This window comes from Coregonus lavaretus (assembly GCF_964263955.1).
Source record: "Coregonus lavaretus genome assembly, contig: HAP1_SCAFFOLD_276, whole genome shotgun sequence".
NCBI classification, from domain to species: domain Eukaryota; kingdom Metazoa; phylum Chordata; class Actinopteri; order Salmoniformes; family Salmonidae; genus Coregonus; species Coregonus lavaretus.
Genome location: NW_028157844.1, coordinates 460,857 through 475,749, shown reverse-complemented (window position 1 = coordinate 475,749; position 14,893 = coordinate 460,857). Strand labels below are relative to the sequence as shown.

Below are 14,893 nucleotides of genomic sequence, written 5' to 3'. Positions count from 1 at the left end.
ACAGTGGGTGACTGGGTGTGATGTTGTAAACATTGGCTCTTAATGGCAGGCTTGAAATTCAAACTTAAATAAACTATACCTCGACAATTAACATATTATTTTTCCAAGGCCCAAGAAAAAAATGTTGAAAAATACATGTTAATTGTCGAGTTAGGGTTTATTTAAGTTATAAATAGGGTTTTTGGATGTTAAGAAACCTTGAAACCAAGTGTTACATAATCCTCATTTACTGGCGGTTTAACTTGAGGTTGTTCTGTTTCTCCTCTAGTCTTTGGTGATAAACAGTGCATCCAGGAGGACGTGCACAGTGGGGGAGATCGTCAACCTGGTATCAGCCGACACTCAGAAGCTCATGGACTTTGTGGTTTACTTCAACGCAGTGTGGCTGGCTCCTATCGAGATCGCCCTCTGCCTCTTCTTCCTCTGGCAGGTATGGATGGCACAGTAACTTCTGTTTTTGTTGGTACTCATTGATGACGGACATTTGTTTTCTTTGGTACTCATTTATAACAAACATTGCTTGTGATGACTTGTGTAAAACGATGCCATCTTACAGCACCTAGGCCCATCTGCGCTAGCCGGAATTGCCACCGTCATCCTCATCTTCCCACTCAACGGATTCATTGCCAAGAAAAGGAGCAAACTGCAGGTACGGACTGGTCTTATGATGAGATTCATATGCACATCGACCCCAGTCTGGTCCCAGATCTTTTTGCACTGTCTTGCCAGGCTACTTTGACCCCAGGCAGTAGCTGAATCAGAATGTGATTTTGCATGTTTGGTCAGGGATGCCACAGCTGGTTTAGATAGCCGAGGGAAAGCTGTGTGGGCGTGCGGGTTGGATGGATGTCTCCACCATGTAATGCTTATGAAAAACAACCACAGAAAAAAGGGGCTATAAAAGGCTATATTTTTCATTTCTGTTTTTGGCAATAATGGCTGATTTAATTGAACTTACAGTCGTAGAATGTCACTGACCGCTTTCCTGGCCGCTTTGTTGTTTCCTCGTCATAAAACTGCTAAGTGTTAAGAACTGTGTTCAATACTGTAACACAGTAAAATTCTAATTAAATTAAACAAGTACATACTTCTGTATAGTGCTAAACATTAGCTGTTACTTGACAAGTATTTGCAGCTGTAACTGACAACACTATGTCTATAAAATCCAATTAAATCACATTTTATTTGTCACATGCTTCGTAAAACTGACAGTGAAATGCTTACTTACGGGTCCTCTTCCAACAAAAAAAACACACAAAATAGCAGAATTGGTCAGGAGCCCGTCAGACAGCTACTATCCACTGCAGCGCCATCTTGAGATCAGTAATATATCCAGGTATGCTGGACCAACCACGCTTCTGTAGGTTTTCTATTGTGCTGTTCTCTTGTGGTGTTGCTGTCCTCTTCCCTCTTTTTAGAAGGGCTTACTATATACATGTATTTAACCATGTCTTTGAATGCTTCTCCCTAGGAGGTACAGATGAAGTTTATGGATGGGCGGATCAAGCTGATGAACGAGATCCTGAACGGGATCAAGATCCTGAAATTCTATGCATGGGAGAAAGCCTTTCTGGAGCAGGTCCTGGGATACAGGGAGAAAGAACTGAAGGCCCTCAAGAAGTCCCAGATCCTCTACTCCATCTCCATCGCCTCCTTCAACTCATCCACTTTCCTGGTATTTGCAATACAATTCAATATAACTAGTAGTAGTAGTTATTTCGTCTTCGGAGGATAGCTCAACCTACTCTTTTCTATTCATAGCTTCAAGTCTCACAGTAGAAATGTATCATGGCTGAATTCTGTGTGTGGTGGTTACAGTTACAGCTTCAGGTCACTGTGTCCCAATCGTGCTTATTTGTTTTTTTCCCCCAGATTGCCTTTGCCATGTTTGGTGTCTATGTGCTGATTGATGACAAGAACGTCCTGGATGCCCAGAAGGTCTTTGTCTCCATGGCTCTCATCAACATTCTGAAGACCCCACTGAGCCAGCTCCCCTTTGCCATGAGCACTACCATGCAGGTGAAAATACAATGTCCAGTATTCAAGAGACCAAACCAATGTATAATGTCTTGTGGAACTGTTAAAAATCAATGGATTTCTCTTTGAATTTCAGGCCATAGTCTCGCTGAAGCGCTTAGGGAAATACCTGTGTTCTGAGGAGCTGAAAGACGACAATGTAGCCAAGGCCTCTTTGAGTACCGGTAAGAACACCTACACCTACTGGTGGCCATGTATGTTGACATACTTGACCTATAACTTTTGGCTCCGAGTGGAGCAAAGGGCCTTGTATCACCCTATAGCAATTGATCAACAACAACACTCTCATAGTAACTCTTACCCACTGGGAACTGTGGTCTGCCTCTGCCTGTCGTAACCAATAAAAACAAGCCTCCGAAGATTTGTTGTTTACATCCATGGCATTCCATCCAGAACCCTTAATGGGTAATGTTATGTTGTCACTTCCTGTGATCGAGGTCGACTGGGTAGACTGAGTAATGATAGGATGTTGCCATCCAGTGGTTGAATGTAAATCACTTCTAGACAGTCAGATGTATGATTCCGGGATAAATAATAGCAGTTTCCTTCGCCTGTAATCCGTCAACACTTCCTTAAGACAGCTCGTAAAAAGAACACACTGTAATTTTGAGGATTAAGCTAACTAGACCTCTTGTAATTATGTAGACTCTGCAATTTGACATGTCACTTGAAAGGACATTATATTTTTAACGTTGGGTAGTTGTTGCACGGGTGCATAAACTGTTATGCCTGTATGCAGAGGACATATTGGCGCCTGTTCAACTGTTCCTCTCTCTCTCCTCTCTTTATCTCCCTCTCTTTTTAATTTTTTCTTCTCAGATGGGGAAGGTGTGTTGATAGACAATGGAACGTTCAGTTGGACTAAAGAAGGTCCTCCATGTCTGAAAAGGTAAATCACAACAGTATTCCCATTTCACACTTTAAAACGGTCTGAAGTTTACGTTAAGAGACATGAGGCTCACACAACTCCACTCCTCTGTTTCCAGGATTAATGTACGTGTACCCCGGGGTTCACTGGTGGCGGTGGTGGGCCATGTGGGTAGCGGGAAGTCCTCCCTGCTGTCTGCCATGCTTGGAGAGACAGAGAAGAGGAGTGGCAGTGTCTCTATTAAGGTAAACAAGTTCTCTTAAAATAGGTCACAAGGAAGCAACAGAAGTTGAATATATTGAATCTAAGGTTTTCAGTTTCAGTGTTACAATCTGTCTGTGAGGGTGTGGTTTGAACTCAATGTTCTTCTTCTTCAATGCTAATGTCTCTCTATTTCTTGTTCTGTCTCCACAGGGCTCAGTGGCATATGTACCCCAGCAGGCCTGGATCCAGAATGCCACGGTCCAGGACAATGTTATGTTTGGTCGTGAGAAGCAGAAGACCTGGTACCAGCGGGTGTTGGACGCCTGTGCCCTGCTGCCTGACCTGGAGATCCTGCCTGCTGGAGACTCCACAGAGATTGGGGAGAAGGTGTGAAAATAATCTTCTAGAATTCCATCTCCTTTCACTAGATGGTCAATCAAATGGTCTTCTAGAATGTTCTGGAATCTGGAGTCATGTCTTCTTCTTGATTGTTCTCCCTGACAGGGTCTGAACCTTTCGGGTGGTCAGAAGCAGAGGGTGAGCCTGGCAAGGGCCGTGTACAGGAAGGCTGATGTCTACCTGCTGGATGACCCCCTGTCTGCTGTGGACGCTCATGTGGGGCAACACATCTTTGACAAAGTCATCGGACCCAAGGGAGTGCTAAGAGATAAGGTAAAAATATGACCAAAATATGATCTCTGTTAGCAGTCAGAGTGATACTTGTAGAAATCAATATTAAAAGCTTACACGTAACCGACTGTTTCTTGTGTGGTTTTGAGATGAAAAAGCATGATTTTGCAGATTCTTCAAATCAAATCCACCATTTGTATTAGGCTAGTTCCGCTGATCGTCTATTTTGACTAATCCTCCTCCTGTGGTTTATGCTACCAGACCCGTGTCCTAGTAACCCATGGGATGAGCTTCCTGCCCCAGGCGGACCTCATCCTGGTGCTGGTGGACGGGGAGATCACAGAGAGTGGCTCCTACCTGGAGTTGCTGAGCCGCCACGGGGCCTTTGCAGACTTCATCCATACCTTCGCCAGCAACGACCATAAAGAGAGCATCACAGAGACCGCCGCACAGAAAGGTAGGACCTCCTTGTGATGACATTTGGGATAAGTCATTATCGCCATTGATGAACAAACGTTTGCTTCTCACCAACAAGCTATTCACCATGTAAATTAATATTTTGTGCCATTGTTGCAGGTGCCAGGAGGGCCAGCTCACGGCTGAGTGTGACCGACTTCATGCCATTCTCAAGAGATCTATCCCAAGAGCAGCTCATTGGGTAAGTGAATTTCCAGCACACATTACGTATTTTTTTCCTGATAATATCATGGTTCTTATTGATTCAATGGTATACTAAAGTTATATTGGAGAAAACGTCACATTGAGCATGCCAAGCATCTTAAAAATAAAAACCAAACTGAAACCCCTCTATGTTCTCTAGGGGTGACACCAACAGTACTAACCTGCAGGGTATGGAGCCCATGTCTGAGATAGACGAGGAGCAGGTTCCTGAGGACTTGGGAAAGCTGATGGAGGTTGACAAGGCACGCACTGGGAGGGTGAGTCTAGAACAAGAGCTGATTTTTGACTGCACCTCTTATGGTTAAAAACAACACTATAAAGTCTCCATAGCCATACAGGTTTTACCCATTTGAGTGCTCCAGCACATTGTGTCTTTAAAACAAACATAGCTTCTTTCTCACCTTTCACATATTAACAGGTGTTTGTCAATTTCTAGCAACTGATTGTCTGTCTTTTTACCACAGGTGAGGCTGGAGATGTACATGGAGTACTTCAAGACCATCGGCATGGCCTTCATCATCCCCATCCTCTTCCTGTATGCCTTTCAGCAGGGGGCCTCGCTGGCCTACAACTACTGGCTGAGCCTGTGGGCCGACGAACCCATCGTCAACGGCACCCAGGTCGACACAGACATGAAGCTGGCCGTCTACGGGGCTCTGGGCTTCGCACAAGGTCAGTGGCGAATGCATTTTACTGGGAAAAGACACCAAAGATAAAAGTAGGTCCTTTTGACTTGGATGAAGAGAAACAGCATAGGCTACAGTTGAGCTGGAATCCTTCATGGTGAAACTGCCCCTGTTTCCCCTAATGCGGATTCCATCTTTGATCCCACTAACGTTTGTTTATTTGGATCTGTTGTAACCCTCCATTGTACTAGTCCTCCAAGAGTCCTGAGAGATTGAGAGTTTCAGTATATGATATAAACCACAGTTGCCAAACAGCAGGGATCCTAACAGCAGTTTATTTTATATTTCAGGAATCGCTATTTTCGGCACCACGGTGGCCATTTCGGTCGGAGGTATCATCGCGTCCCGGCACCTCCACATGGACCTCCTGAAGAACGTTCTCCACTCCCCCATGTCTTTCTTTGAGACCACCCCCAGCGGGAACCTCCTAAACCGTTTTGCCAAGGAGATTGACGCTATCGACTGCATGATCCCCGACGGCCTCAAGATGATGTTGGGCTACCTCTTCAAGCTGATGGAAGTCTGTATCATCGTCATGCTGGCTACACCTTTTGCGGCGGTCGTCATCCTGCCCCTTGCCATTCTCTACGCCTTCGTTCAGGTATGTTTCTAACCGGCTGAGCCACCATTTTGTGGGAAAATAATAGTTTTAGACTCTTGAAAACTAAAATAGCTGATTTTGCAAGTTGTTGTTTTGCATGGTGATTTATTCCACCTGCTAACATAGTAGTGCTAAGTAATTGCAGGCTACATACTGTAAATCTACTAGGAATGCTGGAGTGGAAAACCCCCCTTCCACACACATACACCACCTCTTGGTACTTTCGGTTCATTAAAACCTAATGTTTTATTTTTCCGTTGTGCATTACAGAGTTTCTACGTGGCCACATCCTGCCAGCTGCGGAGGCTGGAGTCGGTGAGCCGTTCGCCCATCTACACCCACTTCAACGAGACCGTGCAGGGAGCCAGTGTCATACGGGCCTTCGGAGAACAGCACCGCTTCATTGTGCAGGCTAACAAGAGGGTCGACTTCAACCAGGCCTCCTACTTCCCTCGCTTTGTGGCCACCAGGTAAGGTTTGATAGCAACAACAAATTCACCTTGCAGTACATGCTCTGGCAAAAATAAATATCCAGTTTATGTGGTGACTGGTGTACATTGTGTATTTCCGTTTTCTGAATTTTTTGATAAAGCCTGGAATAAAAGAAAAAAGGGTGACCTATAATTAAATTATACAAATATTTAGCTCCAGACATAGGCCTCTAGCAAAGAGCACATATGTACAGTGAGGGAAAAAAGTATTTGATCCCCTGCTGATTTTGTATGTTTGCCCACTGACACAGACATGATCAGTCTATATTTTAATGGTAGGTTTATTTGAACAGTGAGAGACAGAATAACAACAAAAAAAGCCAGAAAAACGCATGTCAAAAATGTTATAAATTGATTTGCATTTTAATGAGGGAAATAAGTATTTGACCCCTCTGCAAAACATGACTTAGTACTTGGTGGCAAAACCCTTGTTGGCAATCACAGAGGTCAGACGTTTCTTGTAGTTGGCCACCAGGTTTGCACACATCTCAGGAGGGATTTTGTTCCACTGCTCTTTGCAGATCTTCTCCAAGTCATTAAGGTTTCGAGGCTGACGTTTGGCAACTCGAACCTTCAGCTGCCTCCACAGATTTTCTATGGGATTAAGGTCAGGAGACTGGCTAGGCCACTCCAGGACCTTAATGTGCTTCTTCTTGAGCCACTCCTTTGTTGCCTTGACCGTGTGTTTTGGGTCATTGTCATGCTGGAATACCCATCCACGACCCATTTTCAATGCCCTGCCTGAGGGAAGGAGGTTCTCACCCAAGATTTGACGGTACATGGCCCCGTCCATCGTCCCTTTGATGCGGTGCAGTTGTCCTGTCCCCTTAGCAGAAAAACACCCCCAAAGCATAATGTTTCCACCTCCATGTTTGACGGTGTTCTTGGGGTCATAGGCAGCATTCCTCCTCCTCCAAACACGACGAGTTGAGTTGATGCCAAAGAGCTCGATTTTGGTCTAATCTGACCACAACACTTTCATCCAGTTCTCCTCTGAATCATTCAGATGTTCATTGGCAAACTTCAGACAGCCCTGTATATGTGCTTTCTTGAGCAGGGGGACCTTGCAGGCTCTGCAGGATTTCAGTCCTTCACGGCGTAGTGTGTTACAATTGTTTTCTTGGTGACTATGGTCCCAGCTGCCTTGAGATCATTGACAAGATCCTCCCGTGTAGTTCTGGGCTGATTCCTCACCGTTCTCATGATCATTGCAACTCCACGAGGTGAGATCTTGCATGGAGTCCCAGGCCGAGGGAGATTCACAGTTCTTTTGTGTTTCTTCCATTTGCGAATAATCGCACCAACTGTTGTCACCTTCTCAACAAGCTGCTTGGCGATGGTCTTGTAGCCCATTCCAGCCTTGTGTAGGTCTACAATCTTGTCCCTGACATCCTTGGAGAGCTCTTTGGTCTTGGCCATGGTGGAGAGTTTGGAATCTGATTGATTGATTGCTTCTGTGGACATGTGTCTTTTATACAGGTAACAAGCTGAGATTAGGAGCACTCCCTTTAAGAGTGTGCTCCTAATCTCAGCTCGTTACCTGTATAAAAGACACCTGGGAGCCAGAAATCTTTCTGATTGAGAGGGGGTCAAATACTTATTTCCCTAATTAAAATGCAAATCAATTTATAACATCTTTGACATGCGTTTTTCTGGATTTTTTTGTTGTTATTCTGTCTCTCACTGTTCAAATAAACCTACCATTAAAATTATAGACTGATCATTTCTTTGTCAGTGGGCAAACGTACAAAATCAGCAGGGGCTCAAATACTTTTTTCCCTCACTGTATATAGATTGTGTGTAGGCCTATATCTCTCACACTTCAATCTTCTCTTTGTGACAGACCGGTTTTAAACGCCTTCCGTTAAATGTTTCTGTATTTATTTATCTGTATTTCTTTCTTTTTTTTACTACTCTAGGGTTATTATTATTGCTTGGATAACCTTATCTACTATTATGTATTGATTTATTTTTCCTTCTTTATGCGGTACGCACAACACCTGAAGAATTATCACTGTGAACTATCACTGTGAATCATTGTAATGTTTGTTTATTTGTCAATTAATCCCGCAAGGGATGGGTTGCCAACTGGCGATTTGACACGATTTGTTATTTTTATTAATTAATTAATTGTTGTGATTGTGTCAGAATATAATCAAAACACCTCCATGATGAATGATGGAGGCAAAAACTTTCTCCACAACTAATCTGACTTTCATCTCCTGATATCCGCAGGTGGTTGGCAGTTAATCTTGAGTTCGTCGGTAATGGTGTGGTCTTGGCTGCAGCTGTTCTCTCTGTGATAGGGAAAGACACCCTGAGCCCTGGCATTGTTGGTTTGGCTGTGTCACACTCCCTCCAGGTAAGATATTATACCCTATACCGTAGTCATTATAGATAACCGACTCATTCAGCAACAAAGAAGAACAGTCCTTTTTATATTTTCTACCCGGCTACAATCATACAAAACCCATTACAGGCAATCCCTTTTATTGCATCAGAAAATGTGTGGTTTACCAAACTGAAAAGAAAGCAGAACAATAGCCTACCTATGTGTTGCACAATCCTAACTGCATATTACCTAAAATGAGAGAGCCCTGTTTTCATTTGAACCTCGCAATTGTGTTGTGTAGGTGACTGGCATTCTGAGCTGGATTGTGAGATCATGGACAGACGTAGAGAACAACATTGTGTCTGTTGAGAGGGTGAAGGAGTACGCTGACACTGCGAAAGAGGTAAGCATCTACATACCCTCTCTATTAGCTAATACCCCAATGAAATGAGCTGTTATATAAGTCATGACATTAAAGTTGTAAGTTATGTTGGCAGTTCCTGGTTCATGACTGTTATTCATTCTCTTTTTTAGGTTTACAGTAACTGAAGTGTTGACAAACTAACCATTCTTTAGCCAGGTTTACAGTATCTGAAGTGTTGTGAAACTAACCTGTTTAGAACTATAGACATAGAGGGACAAAGAACATAGATATAGAGAGACAGATCCATTTAATCTAAAATGTTCTCTATACTCACCAGGCTGCGTGGAACGTGGAGGGCAGTTCCCTGCCTCTGGCCTGGCCTCAGACTGGCACCATAGAGTTCCAAGACTACGGACTGCAGTACCGCAAGGGCCTGGACTGGGCACTGAAGGGCATCACCCTGAAAATCCAGGACAGAGAAAAGGTCACTACAATCTAGAATGATGTAGCCTTCTACAGTACCCATTATGCTTTGTTTATGAAATTCAGTTTTATCTGAAGCAACATACTCCTTTCACAGTTTTATGATACTTAGGACAATGGGTATTTTCCCAGCCATGTGACCTGACCAGTAAAATCTATTTAATCCTATCTAACGAACGGTCTCATTTGTCATTCTTAGGTTGGCATTGTGGGCAGAACCGGAGCTGGAAAGTCTTCTCTTGCCCTGGGGATCTTCAGAATCCTAGAGGCAGCCAAGGGAGAGATCTACATCGATGGAGTCAACATCGCAGAGATCGGACTCCACGACCTCAGATCACGCATTACCATCATCCCACAGGTACTACAGTTATTGATTGATCGATTTATTTTATTTGATAATCCCAAAAAACATTTCTTACTACAGTGATGGTAACTGACATTTGGTTCTTCCTCCAACAGGACCCCGTGTTGTTCTCTGGCTCTCTGCGTATGAACCTTGACCCCTTTGACACGTATAGTGACGAGGAAATATGGAGTTCGCTAGAGCTTGCTCACCTCAAGAACTTTGTGTCCAACCTGCCTGACAAACTGAATTATGAGTGCTCGGAAGGAGGCGAGAACCTCAGGTACGGACAATTGATATATTTGACCAAATAATATAATAGTATATATAAATACATGCCATTTAGCAGACGCTTTTATCCAAAGCGACTTACAGTCATGCGTGCCTACATTTTACGTATGGGTGGTCCCGGGAATTGAACAAACTACCACGGCGTTACAAGCTCCATGCTCTACCAAATGAGCTACAAAGGACCACCAAAGACCAAACACTAAGCATATAGACTAGGAATGGTTTCCTGCATCCTGATTAAGCCTAGTCCTGGACAAAAAAAAAACGTTCAATTAAGATAGTCTATTGAGCATTATTTTTGGTTCATCTGGTCTACTATATCTGGTTCTATCATCTGTCAACCTCTATATTCTGTGCTCTGGTGCTCAAATGTTTTCAAGTGCCAATATTCAACCTTCCTTCATTTGTCTCCTTCTCTAGTCTGGGTCAGCGCCAGCTGGTCTGCCTGGCCCGCGCTCTCCTCCGTAAGACCAAGATCCTGGTTCTGGACGAGGCCACGGCCGCCGTGGACCTGGAGACAGACACCCTGATCCAGTCCACCATCAGACAACAGTTTGAGGACTGCACCGTGCTCACCATCGCCCACCGCCTCAACACCATCATGGACTATACCAGGTAAGGCTCTCTGCTTTACTTTTTGGGATGTGCATATCAATTCCTTTCCTACACCTAGTAGCTACTACGCCCCAGTCAAATGATGTCGCAACATCTCAAAATCAATGGTTCAGTCACAGAATCTGACACATCTTCTCTCTCCTCGTTCCACAGAGTGATAGTGATGGACAAAGGCCATATCTCGGAGATGGACTCCCCAGCCAACCTCATCTCAAACAGGGGACAGTTCTACCATATGTGCCGAGAGGCTGGGCTAGTCTAAAAGCTGCCCAGCTCCAAGGGGCTCTGGCCAGGGGAAAATTCTGATGGCCCTGGCTCTTCCAAACCAACACATGTCGAATCGGCCATTCCAAGCTCCACGATCCAGGCAGCACAAACTCTTCCTGAGAGCAATGCTTTTAGAACGACCCAGAACTGATGTCGATGCAAACCAAGGACGACCCAGAAGTGAATGTGGTGACGATTTAGTGAACAGTATGTGCTCTCTGGTCATGATAAAGACATGTAACCTACGCACACTCAAACCAGTGCTCGGAAGGGGAAAGAGACATCAAGCCACAAAGACTGTAATTTATGCAACTTATTGGACTCAGATGGTTGTTGCTAGGCTTGTCAGGGGTACACAAACATTTTAAATATTTGATGTAAAGTGTGCCAATGACACTTATGGAGTTGAAAGTCAGATTGAGTGCAAAATCCAAAGGACTTTGGTTCAGTCTCTGAATGTGAACCAAATTATTTTTGTAGATCTGCTACATTTTATGAAGTGTTTTTATGAAGAACACTTAGGTACCTTTGTTGATGTTGAGCTGAAATCTCAGGCAACCAAATCCAACTATTTTATTCAAATCATCTCATCAGACAGAAAACATGTGAATAATAAATCCATCTCTATTCTCATACCAACCGACCACAGGGTAAGTCTAGAGAAAGTGGAGCAATATCCTCTGACCCAACACTAGCCTTAAAGGGCTAACCCTGTACAACCCAGAAAACAAAGCTTTTCACAGTCATCAATCTAAAATTGCACCCTATTCCATAGAATATAGTGCACTTTCTTAGGTTTGTACTATATAGGGAATAGGGTGCCATTTCAGACGCACAAACACACTCATCAGTCTGATTCCTACCCAGCCATTTCAGTGTTTTATGAGTCTGGTCAAAGAAGAAACATACTGCAGCGAGCCAAGGTGCTTAGCTAGCCTAGCGTCCAACTATTCTGCGGTATTTGTTTATTTCAGTCCTAAGTAAACACATAAAACGGTCAATAGAATCAGTATGGTCGGATATGTAGGCCTAAAAACCTGGGCGTTCAACTGTTACAGTGGTGACTGGAAAACCGACATGAATGAAGAGAATGCCTTTTCAAAACAATGGAACAAATTTGTTAAAATTAAAAAAAAGAATGTGTTTCTCCACTTTACATCTGCCAGGCGTGCCACCCACCCACCCACACACACGCACACGCATGAACACACACACCCTAGTTCTCAAAGCTATGGGTGAAATATTGAGGTAACAGACTTTGTCATCACATACCATTCAATGTCAGTGATATTGTTATTCCTTTGGTTCTGGTTATGACTGACTGTAAATAGACATTCCTTCCTGTTTAGATATATTTTACAGATCCATAATATGGACTTTTCCAAGAGAAGTCAAAGGATCTTAATATTTTTGTCTTACTGGTTTAGACAATATGCTAAGAAGAAACTAAAAAATATTTATGTGATATAATGAACATGTAAGTTGGCTTCAAATTCTAAGAGATTGTATTATATTTATACTTTTTATATTCAATCTGTTAATTTTTTGATTGAGAATTGTACTGTACAATACTTCATGCTGGAAATAATAAAACTGTTTTGAAAATAATGTTTTCGTCAGTCTGGTCTGTGAAACCTTATACAATTATGCCTCTATGCCTTATATAAGTATGAGTCAAGTATGACTGCAGGCAGTTGGGTAATGTAAGGACTGTAATATAAATGGGATCACATTTTCCAAAGCCTGTCATTGACAGAGTATGCAGACCACAGGAGGCTGCTGAGGGGAGGACGGCTCATAATAATGGCCAGAACAGAGCAAATGGAATGTGTTTGATGTATTTGAAACAATTCCACCGATTCCACTCCAGCCTTTACCACGAGCATGTCCTCCCCAATTAAGTTGCCACCAACCTCCTGTGATGCAAACATTAGGCATAATTTCTGACGTGGTCCTCTGTAGCTCAGCTGGTAGAGCACGGCGCTTGTAACGCCAAGGTAGTGGGTTCGATCCCCGGGACCACCCATACACAAAAAAATGTATGCACGCATGACTGTAAGTCGCTTTGGATAAAAGCGTCTGCTAAATGGCATATTATTATTATATTATAATTTGCTTACAGTAATCAGTCTGGAGGACTTGCTTGGTCTTCACTAGTTACCACAGCCAAAGTCATAAAACCCACCTATTTCTACAATTTCTCTTCTTAAAATGTGATTTTAAACCTAACCCTAATCACACTGCTAACATTATGCCTAACCCTGACCTTAAATTAAGAACAAAAAGCTCATTTTTGTTTTCATAAATGTTTACGACATAGACTATTTTGCCTTTGTGGCTGTAGTAACTAGTGGAAAACGACCGAGGCAAGTAACCCATTCAGACCACTAGGTGGGAGCAAAAGTTTATTTGTGCAGCTACCAGTTTACCCTTTGAACTCGGTGAGGCATACGAACGTCATTTGTTTATACCTGTTGCAATGGCGACCATAACGGAACTGAAATGCGGTAAGCACTGCCCTTTCTTTCACTTTAAAGTCTATATTACATTTATTGAACTCAAGCGAATTGCAACTATTTCATAGTTCGTGTAACGCACAGTGTTTTAGACGACACAGTTGGAAAAGTAGGTAGCGCAAGCTAGCTAACTATCAAAGTTTGCCTGGCCATCGCACAGAACAACACACCTTAAAGTATATGTTATCAATAGGTCCCCACAAATTGCAGAGGTTTTTTTATTACGTTTTTCAACAACTTATCTTCTCTCCCAGCTCTGAGAGAGAGCCTGGAGTCTCGAGGTGTGTTGGGTCAGCTGAAGGCTCGGATCAGAGCTGAGGTGTTCAATGCGCTGGATGATCAAAGCGAGCCGCGTCCCGAGCTGTCGCACGAGAACCTTCTAATCAACGAGCTCATCCGCGAGTACCTGGAATTCAACAAGTATCGATACACAGCGTCAGTGTTGACAGCAGGTGAATATTATGCATTGCATTCAAGTCAACCATATGACAATCCATTTCAGACCTGAATATAAGTGCCATTGGTAGGTTCACCGTTATTCAATTATAAGTTTGATTTTATGACTATATGAAATCAATGTTTTTCAGAATCCGGTCAACCTGAGGTACCCCTGGACAGACAGTTCATGGCGAATGAGCTGAAAGTGGTGGAGGACCCCAGTTCCAGATCTGTGTAAGTTTATCTAGAAATGATTTTAAAAAAGGCCACAGGAAACTGATTCCAGACCTGAGAGTCTTACCTATATTGATTGAATACTGTAAAGACTACTATTAGGCCTACTAAATACATACATATTGTGTATTTTCAGGCCTCTACTGTACGGCTTGCTATCCCACTTCCTAAGCAGCAGTGGAGACAGTGGAGGGAAGCTGTTTCTCAGGGGCTCAGCACCTGCTACAATGACCAGAGACCGTAGTAACACACTCATTGGTCCTGAGTCTTAACACAGGTGTGTCCTGTCTGTCACTCCAGATTGCACTGGGACTGGGGGTGTTGAGCATTCTTTCTGCAGTTGATGTCAAGAAAGCCTTAGTAGTGTGTGTTAATGTTGCCAAAACAGGTCTGGATTTTATTTTATTTGGCCAAATGTTCGTTCCCTGAGTGTCTGTAATGTAGTAAGTTCTTCACTACTGCTATGTCAGCATAGCTGTACATAGTAAGCTTTTGATGTGCCAAATTGCTCATAAAGATGTATGTAAAATAAATTGTAGATTTTTTTAAATAAAGCATTTTTAGCATATTTGTAATTATTCGATTTTAGGTATAGGCTACACATGTTCATTTTGTTGATGTGGATCTACAGCTAATCTTTTCTATTTTGGCATTAGGCCTATTTTTGGTGCCGATGGGTTTATCACTTTATAATTGTTTAATGTTTCATCACACAGTGGCAGTAGTAGCACAAAATAATTTTGCCTGGAGACCAGTACATGTACTGTATACAGTATTCAGGCATCTTTACAGTGTATCTTCACTCCCACATT

General features: G+C 43.0%; 2 protein-coding genes across 2 annotated transcripts in view; both read left to right on the top strand.

The window, feature by feature from the left end:
• The window catches only part of LOC311124827 (multidrug resistance-associated protein 1-like), a gene marked incomplete at both ends in the record, with an annotated part of 36,899 nt that extends 26,011 nt beyond the window's left edge, over positions 1–10,888 (top strand). Inside the window, 22 exons of the mRNA XM_084198924.1 lie at positions 269–430; positions 557–649; positions 1,472–1,675; positions 1,873–2,019; positions 2,114–2,201; positions 2,857–2,926; positions 3,024–3,150; positions 3,320–3,496; positions 3,614–3,781; positions 4,001–4,196; positions 4,316–4,397; positions 4,560–4,677; positions 4,885–5,092; positions 5,397–5,707; positions 5,978–6,177; positions 8,434–8,560; positions 8,832–8,933; positions 9,232–9,378; positions 9,577–9,735; positions 9,837–10,003; positions 10,432–10,626; positions 10,780–10,888. Of these exons, the coding sequence (XP_084055050.1) occupies positions 269–430; positions 557–649; positions 1,472–1,675; positions 1,873–2,019; positions 2,114–2,201; positions 2,857–2,926; positions 3,024–3,150; positions 3,320–3,496; positions 3,614–3,781; positions 4,001–4,196; positions 4,316–4,397; positions 4,560–4,677; positions 4,885–5,092; positions 5,397–5,707; positions 5,978–6,177; positions 8,434–8,560; positions 8,832–8,933; positions 9,232–9,378; positions 9,577–9,735; positions 9,837–10,003; positions 10,432–10,626; positions 10,780–10,888 (3,357 nt within the window). The remainder of the gene's footprint in view (positions 1–268; positions 431–556; positions 650–1,471; positions 1,676–1,872; positions 2,020–2,113; positions 2,202–2,856; positions 2,927–3,023; positions 3,151–3,319; positions 3,497–3,613; positions 3,782–4,000; positions 4,197–4,315; positions 4,398–4,559; positions 4,678–4,884; positions 5,093–5,396; positions 5,708–5,977; positions 6,178–8,433; positions 8,561–8,831; positions 8,934–9,231; positions 9,379–9,576; positions 9,736–9,836; positions 10,004–10,431; positions 10,627–10,779) is intronic.
• A 2,464-nt stretch (positions 10,889–13,352) lies between these two features.
• On the top strand, positions 13,353–14,649 carry LOC311124828 (centrosomal protein 20-like). Its single transcript, XM_084198925.1, has 4 exons — positions 13,353–13,400; positions 13,664–13,861; positions 13,997–14,081; positions 14,218–14,649. The coding sequence occupies exons 1-4, from the start codon at positions 13,373–13,375 to the stop codon at positions 14,351–14,353; spliced, it is 447 nt and encodes a 148-aa protein (XP_084055051.1). The 5' UTR covers positions 13,353–13,372; the 3' UTR covers positions 14,354–14,649.
• Positions 14,650–14,893: the final 244 nt, after the last annotated feature.